Genomic DNA, 19,310 nt, shown 5'->3' with positions numbered 1-19,310 from the left:
TGAAAACCGTATTTTTTTCTTTCCAAACATTGAACACCCACTTTTCAGTCAAAGACCATTTAAATTTTTTACCTTAAGTATTATTCCTAGTTATAATTCCGTCACGCCCCTGTGGGGGTGTCGGTCAGCAGAAAACGATATAATTTTTTTTAAATAATATGAAATTCAATGATTTGTCATCTTTTTCCTAGAATTAACATATTTCTAATTATTATGGAATCTTTCCAAGAATCTGAGAAATATGTTTCCTATAGTAATATTATTCAATCTAACCACTAACTTTAATTACCTACTCTTTAATGTAATTATTACCTTAAGTTTGCAAAGTTAAATACCTCCTACATAAACTTTTTTTTTTTTTTTTTTTTTTATATTTACTCCACACAGGAGGCCCTGAAGAAAATAATTTCCCTCAGGGCCTATGTCATCTTTGGGGATGCTGTGTGGAGGGTCTTTTTGTGGAGAGGAAGGAGTGAACATGGGTCTTGAAGAGTCCCATGTTGTAGGAGGGAGGAAACACAGAGGCCGGCAGTTCGTTCCACAGCCGAGCTGTTGAACTTAAGAACGAATCATAGAAGCGACCCGTTCTCATGTGACAAGTGTCAACTGTGTACAAATGTTGGGCGCGCGTTTGGCGTGTATCCCGACTACGCACCGGTGCCGAAGGGATCAATGACGCTAGTTCCTCAGAGCATCTTCCATTGTAATACCGATAGAACAAGGACAGCATACCTACCTGACGCCTGTGCTCTAAAGATTGCAGTCCGTTTGTTAAGATTGGGGAATCTATCAAACGGACCGCCCGTTTCTGCACAGAGTCAAGGGTTTTTTTCAGGTATTTTGGGGCTCCAGACCAGAGATGGCTGCCAAATTCGACAGTAGGGCGCACTTGCGATTTGTACAGGGTGAGCAGTTGTGTACTATTAAAGTATCTGCGGGCCCTGTACAGTACGCCCAGCTTCTGAGAGGCCAACTTTACTCTAGCTTCGATGGAGCCCCCGTACCTGAGCTGGTCACTTATAGTTACACCAAGCATATCAATGGAAGGCCTGTTCGGAAGATTGCTTCCGTTGAAGGAGACTAGATTATCATTTGGATCCCTTTTAGACGTAATCAGACAGGATTGGGTCTTTGAAACATTAAATTCGACGAGATTATTTTTACCCCAGGAGGAAATACTCTCGAGATAACCGTCCATTCTCTGCTTCAAAGCCCTCCGAGCCGTTGGAGTTTGTGTGCCCTTTGGGGGCTTGTCAAACAAAAAGCTATCATGAACTGTACTGTCATCCGCGTAACAATGAATCGGTGCACATGTCAAAAGGTCATTGATGTGCAACAAAAACAAAGTCGGAGACAGAACCGATCCCTGTGGGACGCCAGCATTTATAGAGTGTGAGGATGAGGTGAAACCGTCAGCAACCGCCTGAATCGACCTATCCCTTAAAAAGTCAGCAATCCACGTACACAGGGATGCGGGAAGTCCGTAAGAATGCAATTTGTTGACAAGTCCTCGGTGCCAGACCCGGTCAAAGGCCTTGGATATGTCTAGTGCGACCGTTTGGGTCTCACCGTGACGTTCCAGGCACCGCCCCCAAACATGCGTCACATACGCGAGAAGATCACCGCACGAGCGGTTCCGCCGGAATCCGTATTGACGGTCGTTGATAATTTTGTTCTTCTCGAGGTATGTGAGCAGTTTGTCGTTGATCACACGTTCCATCACTTTGGACAGAACTGATGTGATCGCTATGGGGCGGTAGTTGGCCGGGTTGGAGCGGTCACCTTTCTTGGGAATAGGGTGAATTACCGCTTTTTTCCAACCAGAGGGCACAGTGCCACACTTCAGGGACATTTTGAAGAGCTTTGTCAAAACTGGAACTATTTCCGCAGCACACCTCTGCAATACCAGGGCAGGTATTCCATCAGGTCCACTAGCTTTGTTAACATCGAGCCCCCGTATGACGTGGAGTACATCCCGATGCCGGATCCTCAGCTTTTTCATAAAGAAGCCGCAGTGAGGAACCGACGGCGGAACAGCACCCCCGTCGTCGAGGGTCGAGTTTTCCGCAAACATTTTCCCTAAAAGGTTTGCCTTTTCGGTGGCGGTGTTTGCTAGTGAGCCGTCAGGTCTGGTAAGAGGTGGCAAACTGGGTTTGCAAAAATTTCGACCTATTGAGCCCGCAAGCGACCAGAATGCTCTGCTGCCATGCGGGCAGGCAGCCAGCTTTTTGCTGATCTGCAGGTCGTGTTCGAATTTTGATCTATTGATGATTCTCTTGCATTCCTTTGCCGATTTGTTGTATGCTGATCTGCTTTCGGGCGTTCGAGATGTGTTGTAGGCTCGGTAAGCCGCGTTTTTTCGTCGAACTGCTTCGGAGCATTGTCGACTGAACCACGGCTTTGAGCCCACGCCAGTTTCTTTAGTAGTCGATTGTATGAAGCCATCCATCGCCGATTTGATGACTTCACCAATCTCCTGGGCACATCTTGAAGGGTCCGAAGTCCGAAAACAAACAGCTGACCACGGAAAAGCATTGAAATGGGCCCGCATACCGAACCAATCTGCTGACCTATAGTGCCACACTTTTCTCCTCAGCCTCTCATTGGTTGGTCTGAGGCTAACGGGGATTGATGTCGTCACTAGGCAGTGGTCAGATGATCCCAGAGGCGCTGTGACGTCAATCTTATAACCGTGTGGCACAGTAGTTAAGAATAGGTCTAACAGATTGGAGCGGTGAGTCTGGACATCAGGAACCCTTGTAGGCTCCTGAACCAATTGCTCTAATCCGTAGCAAATGGCAAAGGATTCCGCCTGTCGGCCAGCCGAGTCCGTTGGGCCTGAGAACTTCAACCATGGTTCGTTATGAACGTTGAAGTCCCCCAGAACAACAAACTCGGCCGAAGGGTAGCGGGGCAAGAGATCATCAATAGTATCGCTCAAATGTTTGAAGAGCTCGGAAGTGTCTGATTCGCTATGGTTCGGTGAGCGGTATAGACATGCGTAGAATCTTGCCGTACTGGCAAGATTGACGCGCACCCACATTACGTCGAATCTGGAGTTTTCCAGACTCAATAGTCGCACACAGTTGACGTCAGCTCGACTATAGAGGCAGACTCCTCCTTTCAGTCGGAATTTGCTTGCCAGGGTAAAGCCCGGGCAGTCCAGATAGGAGGAGTCTGGCGGCTCGGCTATCTGAGTTTCGGATAGGAAAAGAAGGTTGGGACGTTGGGACAAAAGATGGTGATGGACGGAATTTAAATTTGTGTGCAGGCCGCGAATGTTGGCAAAATTTACCAACAGTTTTGGCCCGCACCGGGGACGCCTGCTACTCGCCGCTGTAAAGATGTTATGTTTGTTTTTATGTATATTCATGATTTTAATTTTTTTTTTTTTTTGTTTTTAAGGGTATGAAGTGAAAGGAAGGTCTGGAATGGAAAGGTGTGAGGGGTGGGTAGGAATATGGGGTTCAGGCTGTCCAGGAGTGATGAGCGTTTGGTTCCAGCCCACCCACTGCGGTGCTAGGCGATAGGCTGGGAGAGTCCGGCTGGAGAGGGCATCCAATGCGCCCCAAACGCTGCTGCTGGGTCCCCTCCGGTCACGAACCGGCACAACAGCAGTGGCGGGGTTTTTACACTCGCTGATGGGGCAGCCCACCCTGAGTCGTGAGCCTGAGGGTCGGGCCCCTGTACTATCGAGCGGCCCGGACAGCGGTAACCGGTTGTAAAGGGTCTCCCTCAACCAGCATCTCCCAACCGGCCCGCCACGCAGAAGGTGGGCCGACGCACCCGCCACCAAGACCTGGGCAAACCTTAACCCATGAACCCGGGCACCCCTGCTAAGTCACCAAACGTAGCGAACCACTTGGGGTGACCTGTGGCAGAGGTGTTGGTCATCCAATAAATGGTTCCCAGGGCGGCGGTACCCATTCCCGCCTACCAAATTGAAAACTATTATTCAATACACTATAAGTTGAAATAAATACAATTCGTAAATATTCGTAGGTATTATTTTGTGAATCCAAAATTCAGTTCCACATATCGCTCAAAGAAATATGAAAACCATGCGTAAACGAAGTATTTTTTGTGAACATTGTATTAACTCTGGCCATATTTTGTCAGAAGTTCGATTATTTCCGCTTTGCAATAAAATACAAATAGATGGAATACTTCTGAACGTATCTGAAAAATAAAAACTGAGATAAGATACGCTTTAAAATTTTATTATTAGAAGTAAACTTATATTTTTTGAAATATAAAATTTTTTAAAGCAAACATATAAAGCACATTAAAATGTGTCAATTAACGTTTTTTTGTAACTAAAATTAATGATAAGGAAAAAACACACGTATTTTATTAGACAAATGAATTACAAACGTTTCGGTTGCCTCATTTTTTGTCGTATCATGTAAAAATAATTAATAAAAAATTACAAAGTCATTAGTTTTTTTTTAATTGAAATCGGAACCTTTGGTTTCAAAATGGGACACATTTTAATTCTTCTCTCTTTAATTCTAGATTTAGATATAAAGCGTGGTATTTTCTCTTTCTAACACCGTTTAGATCATATTTCTCACCACAAAATAAGGAAGACACAACTTTTTTCCGTGAGACCATATGAGTTACAAAAGCTACCAAAATTGGCCTGAAGGGCTAAGATGGATAAACGTGTTGTTAAATGTGTAATAATATATATTATAGCTATGCAACATGTTTATCCATCTTGCATAGCTATAATATATTATAGCTATTCAACATGTTTATCCGTCTTGCATAGCTATAATATATAAAAATCGGAATTGGAAGAAATTGCATTTTTACTACGGGAAAAAAGCTATTTACACTATAGTATACCAAAATGCATAAAAATGTTAAAAAATACATAAATAAAAATTGTTTGTTAGGTCAAAAAAAGTACTAAAAATAATCGAACACCATCGAAAATCACGTTATTCGCTTTTCAATAGGAACATTAAACTTGCTCCCGTACAAAAACTAAAACGAAAAAGTCAGGCATTCGCTTTCATTCGAAACATTTCATTTGCTCCACTACAAAAGAGTACTTTGGACTCCGAATTTGCTCCGGTGTTGAACTAGATCTTGACCTCGTCTCCGGTAGCATCGAGAAGCGAGGACAGTCGATGACTCTTGAAGCAAATTACAATTTTACTGAAATACTTTGTTCATCAATGACGACTCAAACTGTTAAATGTTCTCATGAATCAATCCGAAATATAAAAGATAACTCATTTTAATTTGGTGCTTACGTGCTGATTTTTGTGTAATAAATACATAATCAGTCATATCGTGTGCTCACAGCATTAATTTTCATTACCTTCAAGAGCTCTTTGTTTGTTGAAACTAGAACGAAATCTGGTAATAAAGCCATTTATGTTTGCCACTTATAATACAAAATTAAAGCCATGTCATATTTTATTCGACAAAAAGGAGTTAGGTCCTAAACCTTCAAGACCGTTGGACCTTGTTCGGAATACATAAAAGATTATTCATAACATATTTAACTCTGCCGGACATCGTCCCGGAAATGAGATGTTCACGTCACGAAAACTTATATTCGTACAATTCGTGACTTTTCTGAAAAGCTTATGATTTATTATTATTTCAGTTGTATCGCAATCTAATATCAATACAGGCTGTATGACTTTCCGGATTTGTACCGCAAATTGTTCGTGAGTCATGTGTGGTATAGATAGGGAATCAGATGTGGTGTAGGATGGTGACTAAATCATCGGTCATTTTTAATCAGTTCCTGATGAACGTTTATATTATTTTGACAAATTTATAAGGTACTTAAACTTAGTAGGTAATTAACGCGAATGCTTGTGGTTAAGTTTTAATTGACCGCCTAGTAAATTCAAAACAACTTTAATTCAATATTTTGATGAATGATAATTAATGATTATAAAGCCATGAAAAAAAAATCTAAGTCCTACTACTTTTTGCCATTTGCATAAGGGCCTGTTATCACTTTGACCATGGCCTTTGAACCTCTTTAGTACAGGGTTTTCCAATAAGAGGTGTTATTTTGATATTCAATCGTAAAAGATCAATGGTTTCGTTGCTTGTGTGGCACGTAGCGCCGTTTTAAAGTATAACGTTGTCCAGATCAATTCCACCGATTTCCGGCCGTAAAAAATCATTAATCATCTCTCGATAGCGCAATCCATTCACCGTAACTGTTGCTCCAGCCTCATTTTCAAAAAAGTGAGGTCTGATGACTCCGCCGGACCATAAAACGCACCAAACAGTCAAACGTTGAGGATAGAGAGGCTTTTCAACAATAACTCTTGGGTTTTCCGAGCCCCAGATGCGAAAATTTTGCTTGTTGACGAAGCCACCGAGGTGGAAATGGGCCTCATCACTCAAGATGATTTGCATTTGATTAACTCAAGTGAATTTTAATAATTTCAATACGTCGTTGAAGCTTGTATCATTCCATTTTTATTAATGGCGTAGTTTCTACTTGTCAAATGTCAAAAAATGACCGCTTCAATAGTAACATCTACCGAAATAGCGGGCTATTTAAAATATCACTTTTTATTGGAAAACCCTGTACTAAGAAAGTTTCATATGAGTAAATATAGAAAAAGAGTAGTTTAAGATAAGGTTTTAAACGGTAACCTGTGGGTCACTTCCACTGGTGCACACGATTGGTCATAATTTTCGATTTCCTGTCATCTGGCATTCTTTCTTTTTTTTTTTTTTTTTTTTTTTTTCTTTATTCATGAAATATTAATGTGTACAGTTTTTACATGCTTTTCGACTACCACACTAGACACACGCCCGTATTATGGTAGTCGAAATATTATGGTATTATGGTAGTACGTGACCACTGTAGTCTTTGGGACCTGAATCTCTTGTAATTGTCTCATGCTCAATTAAATTTTCAAGTGCATACATCATTTTACCGATTTATACCGAAAAATATACTGACAATCTAGAGTTGCATTTTGAAGCGAAGTTCGATAGAACATATTATTTGGGAAGCGGGTTTTGGGTACCACCGCCCCGGGAACCATTTATTGGATAACTAACACCTCTGCCATAGGTCACCCCAAATGGTTCTCTGCGTTTGGTGACATAGCAGGGGTATTCGGGTTCTTGGCTGAAGGTTGTCTAGGTCTGGTTGAAAGAAACCTTTTGACCTTTCCAGGCGAACTCACTTGACCCCTAGCGTCTCCTGGATACACTGACCCCAGATTCCTAACGACCACTCCTACCTTTTTTTCTTTCCCAGAACTCCCTTTCCTTTCTTTTTTTTAAAGACCCTCTACACAGCATCCACAAAGATGACATGGATGATAAATTTGGAGTTAATGTACACGGAAAAAAATTATATTTCTAATTTATTAAAAAGTATTGGTAATCCGATTGAAAACGGGATTGCAGGCGGTTTTCTGATAAACTTTTAGAAAATTCCCAATATATCTGAACACGTGTTCATGCATAATTATATTTGCATTGATAATATACAGTGACAAAATGTGGAAATATTGGGATTTTTATAAACATGTGTTCCGACATCGTGATAATACATTATTATTTTACTAAATGGATACTATCAGGAAACCTATCAATTCATTCGCTAAGGGCTTGCATTCCATTTTTAACTGCATTGCGAATAATTTGAAGAGATTAAATAGATTGCTATTTTTCTCCGTGTAAAATATATCAAATATGTGGAAACATTTAAAAGATATGTATATATTAAGAACAACAAAAATACTCACTGTTAAACCAGCACCTGACCCTCCCGAGGTTGGGCTTGAACGGCGAAGAGACTGGTACGCTCGGGCTGAATTCCACCGCGAGGGCGGCCACAGTGAAGGCTGCCGTGCACCCCCACGCGTACACCGAGTACCAGCGGAAGCGGCGCCGGTCCCGCTCGCGCTTACTGCCGCCCTTGCTGGGCCGCAGCGCGCTGAACGTGTAAGACATCGTCACGCACATTATGTTCAGCCAGAAGAACGACGCAAGGAAGAAGAACTGCATCAGATAGCCTGCAAATTCAAAAAAATGTATTTAATGTAGACGATCATGTTTATTGCAAGGCATTCAATTTGATAACCAACACCCCTGCCATTTTTCACGCAAAGTGGTTCGCCACGTTTGGTGACTTCTGAGAAGTGCCCAGGTTCATGGAGTGACGTTTGGCTAGGTCTGCGTGGCGGGTCATATCAGGAGAGACTGGTTGAGGGAAACCTTTTGACTTTTCCAGCCGGACTCTCTCTCTCTCTCGACCCGTCTCCTTGAATCGCAGTGGAAGGGATGGATTCATACGTCCGTCACTCCTAGACACATTTATCCCCAGATTCCTACATTTTTATTTCACAGAACTTCCTCTCCTTCTGTTCTCTAAAAAGACCCTCCACACAGCATCCCCAAAATGACATAGTGCCTGAGGGAAATGTTTATCCTCAGGGCCTTGTTTTAAAAAAATGATAACTCAGATATTAGATTATGTCGGCAAATCCTTACAAACAGCATACAAGTTAATTTACGACTATTACCTCAATACATTAGTAAATGCTCCGATTAACCTAAGTTAATCTAATTTTACCAAACCTTACCTTATTGACTAAGTGTAGCGAGTCCTGTTTTAATTCGACCATTTGGCATTTCATCTGTTTAAAAATTTATTTTTTAAGTTCCGGTTAAAGATGGTGGCCGTTTTATTGATTCAGTAAAGATTGATTTTTTTTTCAAAAGTTGAATCATCGTGTTAATTAATTAATTATGTAGATACGTGCCTACTTCCAATTTTTTTAGTTAGAAAATATTGGTTTTGATTTAAAATAAGAAAAACATAATTTTTGCACGCGACGTTTACTGTTCACAGATTAATATATATAAAATTCACCTAATACAATCATAAATAACTTTACCTAACATTACGCTTTGGATAATTTCGAAATATAAGATAAAATTTAACATGACCTAATATAATGCTTCAATTTTTAACTAGAGCATAATTATCTGAATTTTACAGTTCTAAAATGGGCAAAAGAAAACAAACGAATCATAAAAATAAACTAATTAAAAAAAACTTGATAAAAAATTTATTAAAATAAAACATCGAATTTAATAATGGTACTAATAAAATTGTTTCTCAGTTAAGTAAATTGCACACGTATGTATGTATATAAAAAAAAAACTATATTTTAAACTGTTGATTTCCTCAAATAAAATAAATAAATTAGAATTTAACAGCAATTTTACACCCTAAATTTAAAAACGCAAACGGTGGTTTCCCCTACGTTCTTCCTTCAATTCGAAAAGTTTTGGCTAGGGGCAACATTTTTACCACTTTGCAACTTGTTGAATATAGTATGTAGCAACGTTAAATTCAAGTCCATGTTATACACGTTAGTACTAACAAGCATCGCTTCATTTGAACTGAATTACATATTGTGTACGTGTTCCGCTATTGTCTTACACGATATAATTAAAATTAGATAGCGGCACATATTACATATATGACATAACGATCATATACGACATAACGTTGCCATACAATAAGAGGAAAGGCAAAGTGGCCTTTTTCGTACAAAATTTAAATTTGTTTTTGAGGCCAAAAAACTTGACTCGACTGAAAATTATTTATTTAATCAAAAAGGTACAAATATATACAACTTTTTTTATTTATGTTTTAAATTATAAAATACAAACCAATAGAATTCAATTTTTCATGATTTGAAATGCAAATTATCATTTTTTTGTAAGCCAGTGGTATTATTAAAAAAATAATACTACCCAACCAACTAGTACATACACAAAAAGAGAGTTTTTTGGGTCGAATTTTTAAATTTATGCACGATAAATTTGTGTAATTTAAATAAAGTCCATCTAAATGCTTTTTAAAGAACTTATAAGCTCGTATGCTGATGATGCGGTATTGATTGCTAACAGTATGGAAGATTTACAGTCTTTCGTGTCTAGGATGAAAAAAGTATGTATGAAGAATGAGTAAGTGATGAAGTCTAAAGTCACGGTGTTTGGAAGAGAGAGTACGAAAACGGTGTGCAATATAGTTGTGAATGAGGAATAATTGGAGCAGGTGGATGATTTTTTATATTAAGGAAGTATGTTAACGGGAGATGGGAAGGCTGACAGAGATATTGAAAGAAGGATAAAAGTGGGTAACTCCATTAATGGAGGAGTGAACGCGGTGCGAGCTAACAAAAAACCTACCCTGCTCTACCTGCGTACCCTTATGTATGGAATTGAGGCATGGAACTGGCAGAGGAAGGATGAAAGTAGACTGAATGCTGCAATGAGAACCCTGAGGGGAATGTGTGGTAAAACCATGTATGATCGTTTGAGGACGGCCTCCGTGGTCAAGGGATAAGGTTCTCTACTGGCAAGCGGGAGGTCGAGGGTTCAAATCCTGGCGTGCGCTAGTAATTTTTTTTTTTTTTTTTTAAAGAAAGACAAACATTTCCGGGTTACGAATAACCCAACAATGTTTGAAAATCTCCTACTACCACCACAGAAAGCCGAAAATGTTGCTTGTGTTGTGATGGAAGACTTAGCCAGCCGAGGAATCGAACACGCGACGCTCGGGTGAGACCCAAGCGCTATGCCCACTCAACCACTGACCGGTCGAATTGATTAATTTGTGTTACTTCGAAAATTACTCATTTAAAATAATATATAGTGTATTTTCGGCACTTTCCAGTGTGGAAGTGGAAGTGGAAGATACTCTCAGCATCGCTCTGGTGTAAGACCACTATTCAGAATTGAAACGTTGCTTGAAATGGGTTTGGCCGTGTTTGGTGATTAGCCAGGTACTTTCTCACTTTCCTCTTCCCAATCTCCTTCCCCTCCCCACTACATTTAACCTCAAAACATACCCCAATTGGGGGTACCATAGTCTCACTGGCTCCAGACGGTTGGGAGCAATTGGGCCTCTTGTGCAGTTTCACATTTTAGAAAAAAATAAAAAACGGTAATGAGTAACATTAAGAAAGATACGCTTAGATTTTTTGGACATGTAGAGTGAATGAACGAAGAAATGAGTACTGATAATATATGCGCAAATGTTAATAGTAGCAGAAGTCGGGGACGCCCGAGGAAGACATGGCACTATTAAGTTAATCAGATACTTGAGTCGGTCCATGTATGAGACAAGGAGTGTGTGCCAAGACCGAGTTGCTTGGCGGTCCGTCATCTCTGCCCACCCCTCCGGAAAACGGAGTGATGGTTAGTTTATTATATATCTTTTATTTTATTTTTAATTATATTTGTGTAATTATAACTCACAAACATAGACATATGAATATTAGTAGACCTGCCCTAAGTGATTAAAAGCGTATTATCCCCACTCCCCATACCGGTTCCATTGGAGCCGGCTGTGCTCGCGTATGGCCTCAAGTGAAATTTGAAAACGTGACGTCATCATTCTTGTGCGAACTATGGTCGAGGCATCATCGGTTCATTTTACGAAATAACACGGCAAAATGTTGACTTGTACTATGAAAACTTGTAAAAATAGATGTGAAAAAGAGAATAAACCCAATTGTCGTATTACATTCCATATATAAGCATTATTTTACTTTATTTTAAGCATATTCACATCGTATAATATGAATCAGTTGTTACTATCACATCGAGAAACGTCTGGACGCGAAACACAAAGCTGGTTGGTTGCTGGGAAGTAAATTATGAACATTTATAAAAGTGTCTTAACTAAATACTTAAACGAAATATTCGACTCTGAAAAAAGAACCGAATTTTTTTGCCGAATTTGGACTTCGCAAATTTGTTCATAACGTGGCGAGTAATTTGCGCTCCCATGTAAAAATGTCTATTCATTCAAAAGCAGATTTTACTTTTAAGAAGTAAATGGTGATATTATAATGCGAGATGCCTATTTACTGTCAGATTGATTTATTGACGAATCACAGTCAGCTTCACTCCCTTCGTTCTTCAACAGTTGATTTTACCCCTCGCCATTATCTTCTCGTCTATTAATTCCTATGTCTGTGCTCACAAACAATTACCAAAATGGCCTTTTAACAAAATGGCCTTTTGAAAAATCAATGTCTTTAATGGCCTATATTTTATAATTCGAAACACAATTAAATAAAGTAGTATATAGTACACACATATAACACTATATATACGCTATGCCTTTTGTATTAAATAAAGAATTTGAGTTTTACTGGGTATTTTGTCCTCAAATCCAAATTGCCAAAAAGACCACGCAGTTGTTCACCGTAACGTGATTTGTTTTCAAAATATACAACGCTTTTGAAAAGCTAACATAAAAAGAAGTGTTTCCAATAACCCTATGTCAAAAATCAAACACGTCCAGAAATTAAAATTATTTGGCGGTTTCTGGAACGGGATTGATAATAAAATTCATGATCAAATCACGGTAGGTCGTATATTTAACCTGTGATAAAGATAAAATGTTTAATACAAAGCATTTGTTTAAAAAAAACCGATTCATTTAAAAATTTGTGAAATACAAATAAATTATATACCCATTCGTTAATTTAATCAGATTTCAAACAAACAGTTTTTTGCCGTAATGTATGTGCAGTATTTCCGTGCAAAAGATTAAATTTGCGAAAAAACATCTGCAAAATTTTTAATTAAATAACTTTACCTAATTAAATCTATTTATCTAATTTACCCAATTTTTAGCTAAAACTGTGCCTAATATTTACTTACTTTTATCTATTGCATGATGAGTCTTCACCTACGAGTAGGCCACATATGTGTGCAATATTTACCTCTTAAATCAGAGATGTGTAATTTTCTTTCTTTCTCGTATGACAAATCGCTCTTTTGTCAATAACATACTAAACTTGTTTCATTTGGTACCTACTTAAATATACGTGTTTTATTTGGTATCTCGCTTCTGATAATTAATCCCCTTTGAGAAGAGTTATTTATTCACATCTGGTTTTGGTCACACTAAAAATAAATTAAAAGAACATTGGTTTTAATAACAACGAAAGTTTTTGTGGTCTGCTCTTTCCACGTGAATGCAAATTATGTAGTTATTTTAATGCAGAACTTTGATGTTTAATTTGAAAATTAGGTACGCTTGGTTGAGCGTGTATAATTGACATTTAAAAATTTATTTATTATGCAATATAGCATCATCTCATCACTAACAGAAGTTCTTTTTTTATGAGAATATCGCACAAGAATCCCAACTGCTCCCAAAGGTCTAGAGCCAGTCAGGCTTTGGCATCCCAATTGGGGTATTTTGTGAGGCTGAATGTAGAGAGGAGGGGGAGGAGACGTAGAAGAGGATAGTGGGGGAGTACCTGGATATTCAGATCTGGTCATGAAACATGACTAAAGCCATTTCAAGCAACGTTTCAATTCTGAATGGTCGTCGTACATTACTAATTTTCACTGTTATAATAAAAAAATCTAAATTTAATAATAATATTATTGAGGAAATAAAATAAATACCCAAAATCAAAATATTATCATTCACATTCACATTATTCATAAAATATATTATCCCCGGGCCGCGCTGCATTTTCGAGTATTGTTCATTGGAAATATTTGTAGGACGGCTGCCCGTTTAGTGAAAAAAAATAATTGCCAGTTTTATTGTCATAGCGAATAAACTCCTCCGTCAATTTAATATTAACTAACAACATACTTAAATGTCGTGCGCCAAAAGATGTGTAAAGAATCAAATAAATTGAAGAAAAGTTTGACATGAATGCTTTCCTAACCTTCCACTTATCATTGAAATGATACTCCTGCCGTTTTTTGGCTGAACACTTGGCTGGCACTTTGATTGTTTATTTATTAAACTTTATATGGTTTTTAAGTTAATATTTTATAATTAGCCGACCCACAGCCCTTGGGGAGGAAGGTTCAATCCTCAGTCAAACTAATTTCATTTCTCAGAGGGACAACTACTTTTAAGATTGCACAAAATATGATATACATCCATTTAAAACGAAAATATTACTTGAAATGTCAGATATTTGCAGTGACCAGAGCTGAATTATCTTCCTGTTACCTTTTTTCCTTGCAGCTAAATATCTCCAATGCAAGACAATCACAAATTTTGCGCCATAACAGAAATCGAACCTTAAATCTACCAAAGCAAGATCAAAAGTCACTGAATTCGTCCTGAAGGTATTTATCCGAAATTCCTTGATAAACCTTAAATTTTCAGTTGTCCACATAATTGCCTTAAACAATGCCATTCTTTTGCGCTTAATTTTATAACGTGACCCCCGCATAATCATTTTATTGTAAATTCATCAGAGAGCGCACGCAACCTTTAAAACAAGGTTCCTTTATACTGTACCATTGTGTATTCATCGAGAAGGTCCCACCCATGCAAAATGTAATCCTCCGAGTGCTCTTCTAGATAATGAGCATTTACTTATCTGCGTGAATTAATTTATTATCTACTCGTTGAAAAATATTTAAATTTTCAGTTCCCTTGAGAGAGTGAGTTCCGCCTAAATCATTAATTATTAAGGGGAATAAAGGTGAATAAATGCGGTTCTACTACGATTACAGGTAATTATCAGCAACTCTTAAGGTGTAATTAGTCATTAGTAACTTCATTAGTAGTTTTATCATTATTCATGCCTATACCTGATACCATATACTACATACTTCTTTGATATTGGGTGTATAGATACTTCTATTCGGTTTTCAGATGTTTAGCTAGGTTTGGTAACACTTAGTATGGTTATGATAATATGATCACGAGTATATTTATTAATTTTAAGCTCCTTAATAGGTTTTCTTATGTGATTTTATATGTTATATTATGTACTGCATGATACAGAGAAAACATGCGTTTTGTTATGTTTAACATAATAATGATAGACATATAGTTGCATTTAAATGGGTATAATATATGAGACAGGAGAAAGAAATCAGAAACAAACATGCAGAAAATATTAAGATCATTCGTAAACATAATTTATAAGTGAACAAAAGAAGAGGATAAAAATATATACAATTGCTCCTTTGCGATGCTTCTAAATAATAATATTATGCTACATGTAAATATCATTCAGGTATCGCTTATATGAAACCTAAAACTTATATGAAATATATCGACATTTGAGGGGACCTATTTCAAATAGTATGAAGGCAAAAAATAGGTGCATGCATGTGGTAGTTAGTCCCAAAATTATTGTTGCAGAATAATATATTTTGCCAGGTTGCTCGATTTGTTAAGTCGGTGATGTTCGGAAGTTCACAACAGTCTAGTCAGGGGTGAATAATTTTACACAAAAAATCATTTATTTTCTTCTATTTTCTAAGGAATGTATTTTAATCGTATTTAGTAAGAATGTATAATGTATGTGTGTAGTTTGAAATTAATATACGATTTTGTGATAGTTCTGTTTATAAATCCCCGTGTCTTCACGCCTTTGTTAATTATTTGTTGGATGTGATTTACAAAATTTTATTGTGTGTCAAACATAACTCCAAGATCCCTAATTTCGTTGACTTTTTGCAAGATTTGCCAATTCAACAAAATTTTAGTGTCTTACATTTATCGACGTTGAGGAATAATTTGTTAGCGATACACTAAATTGTGTGATTGGTCGATGTTTGACCTTAAGATTAGGCAGTCGGTATTATTGGATATTTCTTTGTATAATTTGATGTCATCGGCAAAAGGCAGTTTCTGTGTCTTCGAAACAACTTATTAAATATACAACAATTTTTAAATGATCAAACTTATCGTCCATTATCTTTCTTACAATACTGATATGTCAATAAAGAAAGTGATTGAAGTAATGATACATGTTCTAGAGATAAAAAATATGTCAACTCTTTTAATTTTATTTTTTTAACTGATCATTCGTATAGGAACTCCATTGTGGTAATACGTTTTTGAAACCTTTTCGCACTTATTTATTTGAGGCAAAACCGGTTTCACTCTTCTCCAAGCATCTCAAAACCAGTTTGCTCTAAAGTGGAACAGACTTTAAAAAGTGAATAAAAATGTCACAGACCGATATAGACACCTTCTTGTGTCATTCTTGAGAATTTGGTTTTCTTCCGTTAACCAAACTACTAGAGCTATCGACAAGTTAGACCCTTCATTGCAATCAGTGCCTAAACTGTTTTTAAATAAACTGGGATGTGCTCGGAGTTTGTTTGCACTTTAAACACGAGTTATGGATATAGGAACCAAAAAAAATCATCAGTTTCTTTGCATAATATATTTCTTGAAAACTTAATTTAATTGTAAATAAAAATATCTCTTTCAGGAACCCCGATTAAAGCAAACTCAATTCTTTATATTCAAAATAATAAATTACTTCACTTTGATTTCATGGATCAAATTTGTACTTTAGAAGTCAAAGATTGGTTGTCTTATTATTAGTTAAATGTTTTGTGAGGAAATCAAAAAAATAACGAATTACATTAAATACTTTTCATCAAATGCTTAATTTATTTTTTTACGTATTTTTTCGAGTAACAAAACAACGTTGGTTATTTTTCAACTCGAGGTCACGTACGATCTGAACAAAACGTATTTGACATCCGCTAACATCATTAACTCCTAACATAAACATGAAACAAGCAAGAAAACTCTTAATACCTAAAGCAAATACTAACATCTTCTTAAGTGACCTCATTGCTTGGTAATTAAAGAATACAATAACCTACCAGGAAATATCATACGAATAAAAGATTCCAATAAAATTAAAAACACCTTTCATACTCGTAGATAAGATGGGGTGATTCGAACTCATTTTTTGACGATCAAATCAACGTCCTAAACAAGTACTACACCAAACTTAATGTGTCATTTTCTTTTTATTTTACAGTGTCAACTGATTTATTATGTTTCTATGAGCCTTTCAAACATTTCAATATTTTTGCCCAGTTTCAAAAATATTTTTCAATAGATGAATATTTATTTTCCCATAAAAACAATTCAACTCTTTAACCTAAAAACTACATTAAAACATTGGAATTTCGAAAAGGGTTGGTTTTCTTTTTTACTTCTCAAATGAGGAACAATCATCCCCCGAAGTTAGCGCACTTTACCCCCTGCAAAGTGCGCTAACTTTTATAAATAGGCCTCATAATTCATTATCCAAAACTTTTTGGATAATGAATTTAAATTGGACAACCGAAATTGGACACCTGACCTGTGGTCTAAAGTAAACTAATTTAAATTTATATTTAATTTAGTTGTATACATCACTGGTATCACTACACTCAACTTACTGATCCGTTTCTTTTTTAATGTTTACATTTCATTTACAGGCAGAAAAATAAATATTGCTAATTTATTAAGAATCTCTTCAAATTATCGGTATTCCGGTTAAAACGAGATTGGCAGCGAATGAATTAACAGGTTTCTTGCTATTATTGGTAAATTTCGATTATGTTACGCTAAGCATAAAGAGTACAATCATAAATAACAACTTTTCAGGAGAACAATTTTAAATTTATAAACTGTGATTAGTTTATTTATTTAATTATTACAAAATTGTGGGCTTTTACATAATAATTTACAAGCTATTTGTGTCAATTTAAATACTTAAAAATTAAAACAACAAATAAAATAAAAAATAAAACTAAATTGCAATTAAAATATAAAACAATATACATAGGTAATAATTTTAACCGAAAATAAGAATCCTCCCATGGATAATTGAATTTAAAAGGATCAAAACAAAAATAGAAAAGATTAGAACATATGTACCTACTTAGGTCTATTTGTGTCTAGAAAAATAAATGTAACGAAATAATGATTTAATTAAGTGATTGAGTAATAAATGGCTATTTTTAATTGCAATATATTTTTGATTTTTTTTTATACCACTTAAAGATATTGTCTCAGAGATTTAAAAAAATAAATAATCTCAAATTAAATTTTTTTACATACATTCTTTATACCTAGCGCGATAGACATATTCGTGGTTTACTAACATTTTAACAAGAAAAATGTTTATTCAATCGTTGCCTGTGACTCCGTTTTTAACCGGAATACCGATAATTTGAAGAAATTCTTAATAAATTAGCAGTACTCACTTTTATGAGTGTAGGAAGCATTAGAGACAAAGGAGATATCAGCTTCATAGACTTTAATTATTATATTTAGGTTCGTAAAATGCATTCCATATTATCGGTACTGTTAAAGGACGAATCCGGTTATAGTAAAAACATTTTGATTGCTGCGATCTGCGATTGTCATTACCACAATAGAATGGAGATAGTGTTTATAAAATTTAATTTAATTAAATATATCAATTAAACGATAATAACGTGGGAAAGGAAGTAATATCACTAATTACTACTAATTAGGATTATATTTGATTTTTTCATGCATTCTTGAAAGGTGGGTGATATCAAATTTATCTGCTTATTACCGTTTCTGTACTTTTGGAGTGTACAGAAATATAATCTGAATGTTATAGCAGTATCATAACTATACGAAACTGAACCAAAATTTTGTACAAAATTCGTAATTTATGGATGCCACGACAAAACAGAGCTTCAAGAAAAGTAAAGATAACGAACGAACAAACAAACAAACAACAAACCTAACCTAACCTAGCGACTTATTTTATCTTGTTGTTTCATCAGATAACTAATTTTATACTTCGTATTTTTCAAACACACACGAATTTTCACAGAACATTAATTGTTTAATTCCTTTAAAAGGGGACAATATCCATTTAACATCGATGAAATTGGATAACGATATCCAATATTTTTTTCAATTTATCGACAGTTATGTATTTATTAGGTAACTCGATGAATCCCACTTTACTTTGACAAATTAATGAACTAGTTTTTTTTCAATAAATTTAACTAACATATCAAGTAATGTTAAAAAAATACTTTCAATAATACGCGTCTATGATTTATTAGGCCATTATGCATTATATACTAGATTGTTTATAAAGACCACTTGACTTTAAAATATCTAGCAAGTTTAATGCGTAATTAGCAAGCGTAATGAGTAAGATTAAGAAAGGGACGCTCAGATGGTTTGGGAATGTAGAGCGAACGAGCGAAGAAAGGAGTGTAAGGAGAATATATTATGCAAATGTGAATGGTAGCCCTAGGAAGACATGGCACTATTATGTGAATCAGATACGTCTCATACATAGAAGAGTATTATGAGACGATGTATGAATGTGAATGAGGCAAGAAGTGTGCCAAGACCGAGTTGTTTGGCGGTCCGTCCTCTCTGCGTTCCCCTGCGGGGAAACGGCGTAATGGTTAGTTAGTTAGTTCTGGATATTTTCATTGCGCAAAACTGTGTTCTAAACTTAGAGGAATAATAAAACTAATTTTAAAAAATCTTC

General features: G+C 36.3%; 1 protein-coding gene across 2 annotated transcripts in view; it reads right to left on the bottom strand.

Annotated features, from left to right (window-relative positions):
- Positions 1–19,310, bottom strand: part of LOC149423714 (G protein-coupled receptor Mth2-like) — a 67,073-nt gene that overhangs the window by 9,560 nt on the left and 38,203 nt on the right. For both annotated transcript variants that reach the window (XM_089631770.1, XM_089631771.1), the window contains one exon: positions 7,749–8,018. In XM_089631770.1, coding sequence (XP_089487896.1) covers positions 7,749–8,018 — 270 coding nt within the window. The remainder of the gene's footprint in view (positions 1–7,748; positions 8,019–19,310) is intronic.

This window comes from Hesperophylax consimilis, chromosome 5 (genome assembly GCF_061612785.1).
Source record: "Hesperophylax consimilis isolate HC1 chromosome 5, BYU_Hcon_1.0, whole genome shotgun sequence".
Classification (NCBI taxonomy): Eukaryota; Metazoa; Arthropoda; class Insecta; order Trichoptera; family Limnephilidae; genus Hesperophylax; species Hesperophylax consimilis.
Note: the sequence above shows the minus strand (reverse complement) of the source record. Positions and strands in the feature narration are given on the sequence as shown.